A 7992-nucleotide genomic window follows, 5' to 3' on the forward strand; every position below is an offset into this window, starting at 1 on the left:
CCATCTTTTTCTTCACCTTACTGTATATATTAAGAACAGAATCTTCTTCTTTTTTGATGAGCAGAATCTTGTTTGTTTTGAAGGTTTCCCTAAATTCTTCATTTCACGATCCAACATCCATACAATCACAAGTCACAGCGCATTATGAAAGAATATCTCAGGCTTGATCATGACTGCTGCTAGCTAGCTAGGTACCTGTAGTATATAGGTCATAAAAGGGTAAGAGGTTGCAGTCCGGACCCCGAGATGTGCCGTTTTGAGAGATTTTCATGCCAGATATATATGTGATTGGCAGGAATCTTTCGAGCTGTTTGGAACTTGGATTCGATATTGAAAATGCATTCCCGTTTCTTGTACCAAACCTCTGTAATTAAAGCACTATAGTCTTGTTTAATTTGCTGAATAACTAATTATTTCTACATGGACAAGCCTCTAACTTGTTTAACAAAGAATGAGAATCTAAGGCAACAGTCCCATCTGTTGTCCATGTGTGATCGTCTGCCACGGTTCCTGGTATTATTGTCATCTTTCTTCGCTTGAGTCTGTTCTTATATTCATGAAATCTACTCCCAGCATTGAGCGTTAGCAAGTCAAAATGTCTTTGAACAATATTTTTAAGAAGCACAGAAATCTTTGGCTGTCATATCCTAGATAATCTAAACACGCATGCATTGATGGCCAACCACTACATGAGTCTCTTCCAGAATTAAGGGGTGGATTGCATCATAAGCAAAGCATCCTCTTTGAGCTCTGTAGAAGCCAAAAAGAAGAGGCATCTTCTCGCTCTTTTTTAATGCTCCTGTCCCTCTTTAACAACTAAAAGTAATAAAAAGAAAAAGAAAGTTATGAAGTTGATGGCCATGTCGAATCTTTTTCGATAACCCTATATTACTTGAAGATGCTGTACTGTGTCACAGCATCATCTCAGACCGCTCTTGAAAGCAAATAGCAAGAATAGGCATTCACTCTATAACTTATTTTGTTTTTCAGTTTTTGGCTGTCTTTGTGGGAGTGTGTAGGGAACAATGTCATCCTCTGTGAGGGAAAACAGGAGAGCAGCAGAGGCTTTTTGCAATGAGATTGTACGCTGGATGGTAAGCCTTCCCAGGAACATTATAGGGGGTCTTTCAAGAGCAATGGTAGGTAGAAGAAATCAACATCTACCATTGAACCATCCAGCACAACATCCAGAGGAGCCCATCGTCGGTGCAGAAGAGTGGGAATTCCTAGCCAGTTTCGAGCAGCAATATGGATCCTACCATCCCTTTTTCTACGCTTGTCGGTTAATGGCAGCTCTGAAGTTAGCAGAAGATGATCACAAGTTCATGTTTATGTATCTCCACTCACCAGAACATCCTTTCACGCCCCCTTTCTGTAGAGAAACTCTGTCTTCAGAATTGGTGGTACAGTTTCTCGATGCTAATTTTATTTGCTGGGGAGCATTGGCAAATAGAGGAGAGGGCCTGCAAATGGCTACAATGTTGATGCCTACCAGCTTCCCATTCTGTGCTGTAATAGCTCCTGCTCCTGGTGATAGCATAGCAGTGCTGCAACAGGTTAGTTGGAATTCTGGGTTACTTCCCTTTTTCATTTCTGTACAGAATCTAAGACTTTTGATTGTGCGTGCTCATTTTACCTTCCAGGAGAAGCAGTAGTAATGGAAATATATATAAAAATAGAATAGCTGGAATCCTTAATTAGTGATAACTGGTAGTAGTTATAGCAATAGATAAAAACTGAAAAGTTGCAGTCATCAATTATTGATCACTTTTTGGTTCTGTGCTCTAGTAGTAGCATATAGTGGGGATGAACTCTTATCTCTCAGCTTAGTCAACTATAGAATGTGTGCCATGGCTTCCGTAGCACACACATTTTACATTTTTATGTGCCTGTCTGCCGCTTCTAATTACAATATTTCCAATGATCGGTATGATACTTGAGCTTCCTGACTGTTCTGTACAAGTTTAGATGGAAGGGCCCATTTCACCAGCTGAACTGGTGGAGATTCTGCAGAGGACTGTGGAGGAGCAAGGTTTGGCTTTTGTCAGTGCAAGGGCCAAGCTGGAAGAAAAGATAATAGCAGATCGTCGCCTCAGAGAAGAACAGGACGCAGCGTATATGGCATCTCTACAGATAGACAAGGTGTGTATCTATTTAATATCCAGTTAGGTCCAACTCACAATTCAAAGGCAGCAAACTGACAGTGAACCAACCTTGTTGCCCATCTTAGGAAAAGGAAAAACTCAAGAACTTACCTCCAGGAGAAAGAGTTCAGAAACCAGCAGAAGCTCCGACTAGAGCAAGTTATGACAACCTCAGGAACAGTAAAAAACAGAATGGTAAAGTCAAGGAGGGTGCCATTACTAAAGAAACCCACCATAAAGAAGTTGCAAATAGGGGAAATGATCCTCAAGCTACCCAGGTATATACTTGTTCTGGAAAAATATTTATTCATTTGAATAGAGCGTTAATTAGGTATAACCATGCCTGTCATATTCAGATTTTGATAAGGTTTCCGAGTGGAGAAAGAAGAGAGCAGAGCTTTGCAAGCACAGACAAGGTCCAATCAATATACAGATACATAGACTCCTTAGGCCTTGCTGGTATTGGAAACTACAGATTGATATCAAGCTTCCCTAGAAAAGTTTATGGTGTTGATCAGATGGGCATGACTCTCAAAGACTGTGGCCTCCATCCTAGAGCAAGCCTGTTCTTGGAACCTCTGTAAACATCAGTCAAGCTCAGTGCATGTACTGACCAAGAACTTATCCAGTATATCTTTTCTAGACAATATGCTTTTCTTCACTTTTGTCACCTCATTGGTGCACTTTGTAATATGGGCATTGCACATCATATTCATGGTGAAACAAAGATTAGGAAAGTCGAATAAAGTCCCAAATTGCTGATCACAGCTACAATGAAAAAGTTCGCCTTTAAAACAAAGGTCCTAGCCGACAATGAGGTCTAGGTGACATCATATATGCAGTCTATGAGGGGATGATAATCCCCCCATGTGTTTAGTTTTATAAAAGAAGTACTTTCTTATATAGTTTTGAAGCTTCTAATGATTTGTGCAACATCCCACCTGCTCATTAGTAATCTGCAATTTCAAAGGCCTTTTTAACTGAGGAAAGGAACTGAAACATCACCACTAATAGAAGTTCTCTATGGTTTATTGAGGTTAGTCTTGACGTGAGATTTCTAATGATTCGTCCAACATGCCTTCTAATTGAGGAAAACAACCGAAACATCAGAACTAAAAGAAGTTTTTTATTGTTTAGAAAGAAAATGGTGTAGTTTTTCTTCTTCTTTTTTGTTTGTTTGTTTTAAAGGAGGACGGAACCTCCATAAACTTTATTACCCGGCAGAGGAAAACCCTCAAACGTAACAAACAAAACCAAACAAAAGAAGCTACCCCCCTAACAGTATAAGCTATACAATTCACCAACTACGTCGAACATACGCCGTGCCCATTTTATCCAATCTATACAGCCCTTTAATCGACTGAGGAAAATGAAAACAATCTGTGAACAACTTATTCTCCCCCAACGCACCACCTTTAGCCAAAGAATCCACTACTCGGTTCCCTTCTCAAAATAAATGCTTAATAGAGAAATCAAAGCCCGCCAACAATGACATCAACTCATCCCAATAGTCCCAAAAATACCACACTGTACATTCTCTAGCCAAAATCCGTGAAACAACCAGCAAAGAATCGCACTCTTATGTCAATGAACACATGCCCCAACTGTTAACATATTTTTATTCCTTCTATAACCGCCCGAAGCTCAGCTTTGTTATTAGAACAAGTACCAAAGAATTTTGAAAAACCAAAAACCAAATTACCTCCAGAATCTCGAAGCAAACCACCCGCCCAGCTGGACCTAGGTTACCAAAGCTACTCCCATCCAGGTTTAGTTTTCGACCGGTACACAGTCTTAACCTTCGCACCACTTTCACCTTCAACAAATTCTTTTCCACTATCGGCACATTTAAACTCCTCAGTATACGCTCATCAAAAACTAAGTTTTTTAACCAGGTGTAGTTTTTCTTCCTAATTTGGCCTCAAGGGAATGAAAGAGATTCAAACCAATTCTTCAGTATTATGAGATGAAGTCCCAAGCATTTTACTAATTGAGAAGATTTCTTTACTAGCTTAGAAATATTCAATCTAAGCTCAAGAAAATTTCTTCTTTTTTTCAAAAAGTTCTTGTTAGATACAATCAGCGTGACTTTTTCTCTAAAAGCACATGTTCTCTTTCATCAGCTCTCTCTCATCAGCTCTCCCTATCTCTTGCTCCTTGGGTTGTCTCTCTCTCATTAACTCTCTCTCATCAGCTCAAGCCTCGTTTATTTTTAGGAAACATCTCATCTCACTTCATCATTAAAATTTTTCTAAATTCCTACACAAAATAAAATAAACAATTCAACTTTTTCAAATTCCAAAAAAATATGTATAAATACATATATATATAAATTATAAATAGTCTAGTCTGAATTGAGGGTTAAAAAATAAGTTTGTAATTTGAAAAAACGAAAAAAAAAAAACACACAGGCCGAAATATCGACCAGTATTTTGACCAAAATATATACATACAAAAAAAAAAAGAGCCGTGTCTACTGCACAAATGTTTATTGACGCATACAGACAGATATTTCAAAACACAGTAAATTTATGTGTCATTAGCTCCAAGCACATGGTGGGGGAACTGGAGCAGCCATGCCTGCCAATGCCACAGTTCAGTATGTAGCTAATCCACTGGATTTACAGCCATCTAATCCAGATGCATCAATATCCACCCAAACCTCATTTACACGCCCGATAATGCGGAATGGGGAATTGTACTGTGCAATCGAGTAGGCATTACTTTTCTCAGAAGAAGTTGAATTTGCCCATGGAGATCTGTTCAAGCTAATGCCAAGTTTCTCTGCCTCTTTAACAATGTTATTATCCCTAGCAAATCCAGAGAACTTCCTAACAGCAATACAACGACTGTCCCATGAATATGGTTTCAGGTTCAGCTCTGGTAGTGGGAGTGGAGGGCTAGCTTGGAACTTTACGGGCAAGTAAAATCGTACTAAATAGGCTGATGAATGTAGGGGGCCAGCTTCTCGGACTATGCTTGTCAAAACTGGAGCTGTCATTGCAATCCGGGAAAAATTCAGATTGGCACCTTGGATGTACTGGAACAGCCTGTAAGATGAACAACAAGTAAATATCTAGTAAAATGAAAATATCCAAAACTAGTATAAACAATACACAAAGGATTTTAGAACATAATAATGAAATGGGGACCCAAAATGACCATCTACACTAAAACTGTAAACAGTGAAGTTCTTGCACTCTCATTATATCTGCAGGACATCTTTGATACTATGTTAGAAACAAACCACATGTTCCCTATTGATACAGTCTATGTTCATTCCGATGTGAAACAAAATCTGCACAAGAAAGGTATCAATTCGGCTGAAGTAGGTTGTATATCGTTGTTATGACTAGGGAAGAGGCTGCTCTATACAGCTCCAGTCCTGGTCATGGATAGACGCACCGTGAGAATTAAAATGCCCATAGTCACCATTTAAGTAGGACGTCGTCACCGTCATTTTGCATGTCCTTAGGACAACACTTAAAACCATCTCCAATTAGCTTACCATGTGTTTCAGATTTCTAAACCAAACAAGTACATATAGAATGCTTGTTCTTTCCCCAAGTTACTGCACCATAAACTTGGCTGTTTTTAGGGTTGACTTGGTTCTGGCCAAAAAACAAAAGGTTGGACTAGCAATTTGAATTTAGTTAAGTTTGAACACAGTGATAAAATGACAAACTAACCTAAATAACCTAATCAAGAAAGCTGAAACTCTATGGCTAACATAGTTCTCAGTAGTTACAACCTTCCACAATTTTTGATGTAGTTAAATAGTAATAATTTTTGAATTTGTTACCATCCCTTTTCAAGTTTCAAGAGCCAAGAGCACATCACTGGGAATACAAACAATTATAAAACATCACAGGCTAAAAGACTGAGATTCCCTAAATATAGACACACTATATGGCGCAATCAAATATACAAAATGAAATTGGCGAGAGGAACATACAAAATGATACATAAAAGATGAAACTGATATTAGTGCTGTGAGAGGCAAGCTTTAACAGTTTTCTTTTGCTAGTAAATAATTTACAACTACTTCTTTGGTTTCCGAGAAAACCGACTCAGAGCAAATGAAAGTAATTCTTGAATTACATGACTTATCATTGATTGGGTCCCTGAAAATTCAAACCTTATCTAGACGAGAATTAAGATTCAATTGAGAAACCAAAACTCAAGTCAACTGCTATCCCTTATCCTACAGAACGACAAGGAAAACTATAGAAACAGACGGAATTTCCTCCCAATAGTTCTATATTCCTTAATCTCCATCAGCAACCAAAGAAAGGGAATTAAAGTAATCACCTATGGAAACCCAGTTTGGTGGCCTTCTGGAAGGAGATGTCTTTAACGGGAGCAGACATCCAAGTGGAGTCTCTGTAGAGTCTGATCTCGAAGTCCGATTCCGTGTGAACCACCGTGTACTGCGGCGAATCGATTGCGTTGCACAGACCCAGAGACACTGAACAGAGCACCAGTACCATCCACCTCGGGATCTCCATCTGCCTTTGATTCTCCAACACAAGACAAAGTTGAACAGAAGCAGAAATACGTGTGTAAAGCTTAGTAAATCCGATATATTGATCAAAACGATCTAGAACAAGTAGAATAGATGATTAATCATTCTATTACACATATTGATACAAAATATTTTTAAATGTTTCAATCACAGAAAATAAATTAATAATTTATGTAAACAATATTACAGACCACAATCGTAACTGTTGACTTGTATCTTTATTATAAGTAATTGATATGAAAATTCATTTATCACTTTTAGGCATACGAATCTCGCGTAATTGTTTAAAAACTTAATTTTTTAATAGTAAATTTTATTATTTAAAAAAAACAAAATACACTGACTTACCCTCTAAATTTAAATCTAACAACTCTACTATGAATGATTAAAAAAACAAAAAAAAACTCTACTACGAATGATTAAAATTTCTCAATGATACGATAGTTTTGCGAGTAAAAATGACTCAGTACTTTGAAACCTTAAAAAAGAGTAATATTGTTCAAAATTTAAATAATAGTTTATTATACTCATGAATCAGGGGACACTGGATAAATCGTTGTTGGGTAATCACTAAGTACTTGCCTTTCCTTATTAGATGGGAAATGATATTTATAATCGTAAAAGTATAAGTGTTACGTAATTTTTTTTAAAAAGTGAGTAAATATAAAATTCACATAAAAAAATCTATTTTTTTAGCTCTATTTTTTTTTTAAAACGACTAAACAGTATTTGCACAAACTACAACTGTATCTAGTATTACTTCCCACAGGTAGCTATGAAAAGTCATCAGTTGTCCAATCTTAAAGCATTGGCAATGATCTAATCATTGTCAAGTCCAAATTTTGACTAAAACTTAAAGTTTTAGCTATATTTGAATAAATTAATCCACATTAAATTAGTCATTCTAAAGTTAAGATAATAATATAATATTATATATTTTAATAATTTTTTACATTTTATAAATACACTCTATATATTAATTAATAATTTAATTTTTACTGTCTAAACTAGGGGTGTAACCGATCCGGTCCAGTCCGGTTTTAGATAAAATCTAGGACCGAACCGGTATGTACCAGTTTTGCATTTTTCAAAACCGATTACGCACCGGTTACCTTCCTAAACCGGTATTTTCGGTTTTATCGGTTTCAAATCCGATCCGGTCCGATTTTTCGATTTTTTTTAAATGTAAGTTTGACAGTTTGTCATTAAAAGTTTGTTTATAAAAAAAATAAAAAATAAAAAATAAAAAAACTGATTTAAAAAATTTGTTTTATACTTTTATTAAAAAAATCTGCTTTAACTTTTACTAAAAAAACCTGCTTT

General features: G+C 36.7%; 2 protein-coding genes across 2 annotated transcripts; one reads left to right on the forward strand and one right to left on the reverse strand.

Moving 5' to 3' along the window:
- Window positions 1–624: 624 nt before the first annotated feature.
- On the forward strand, window positions 625–3049 carry LOC121234604 (plant UBX domain-containing protein 10-like). The gene is made up of 4 exons (XM_041130602.1): window positions 625–1556; window positions 1969–2142; window positions 2231–2422; window positions 2501–3049. Exons 1-4 carry the CDS (start codon window positions 1026–1028, stop codon window positions 2726–2728), a joined length of 1125 nt encoding a protein of 374 aa, XP_040986536.1. The 5' UTR covers window positions 625–1025; the 3' UTR covers window positions 2729–3049.
- A 1542-nt stretch (window positions 3050–4591) lies between these two features.
- LOC121234605 (heme-binding protein 2-like) lies at window positions 4592–6746 on the reverse strand. The gene is made up of 2 exons (XM_041130603.1): window positions 6456–6746; window positions 4592–5194 (listed from the first exon to the last, which is right to left on the reverse strand). Exons 1-2 carry the CDS (start codon window positions 6650–6652, stop codon window positions 4741–4743), a joined length of 651 nt encoding a protein of 216 aa, XP_040986537.1. The 5' UTR covers window positions 6653–6746; the 3' UTR covers window positions 4592–4740.
- Window positions 6747–7992: the final 1246 nt, after the last annotated feature.

The sequence above is a fragment of the Juglans microcarpa x Juglans regia genome, chromosome 6D (assembly GCF_004785595.1).
Source record: "Juglans microcarpa x Juglans regia isolate MS1-56 chromosome 6D, Jm3101_v1.0, whole genome shotgun sequence".
Classification (NCBI taxonomy): Eukaryota; Viridiplantae; Streptophyta; class Magnoliopsida; order Fagales; family Juglandaceae; genus Juglans; species Juglans microcarpa x Juglans regia.

Coding starts and splice junctions, on each gene's coding strand:
- LOC121234604 (XM_041130602.1), top strand. CDS start 1,026: ATGTCATCCTCTGTGAGGGAAAACAGGAGAGCAGCAGAGGCTTTTTGC. Junction 1,557..1,968: donor GCATAGCAGTGCTGCAACAG/GTTAGTTGGAAT, acceptor GTACAAGTTTAG/ATGGAAGGGCCCATTTCACC. Junction 2,143..2,230: donor CATCTCTACAGATAGACAAG/GTGTGTATCTAT, acceptor TGCCCATCTTAG/GAAAAGGAAAAACTCAAGAA.
- LOC121234605 (XM_041130603.1), bottom strand. CDS start 6,652: ATGGAGATCCCGAGGTGGATGGTACTGGTGCTCTGTTCAGTGTCTCTG. Junction 5,195..6,455: donor ACCAAACTGGGTTTCCATAG/GTGATTACTTTA, acceptor TTCATCTTACAG/GCTGTTCCAGTACATCCAAG.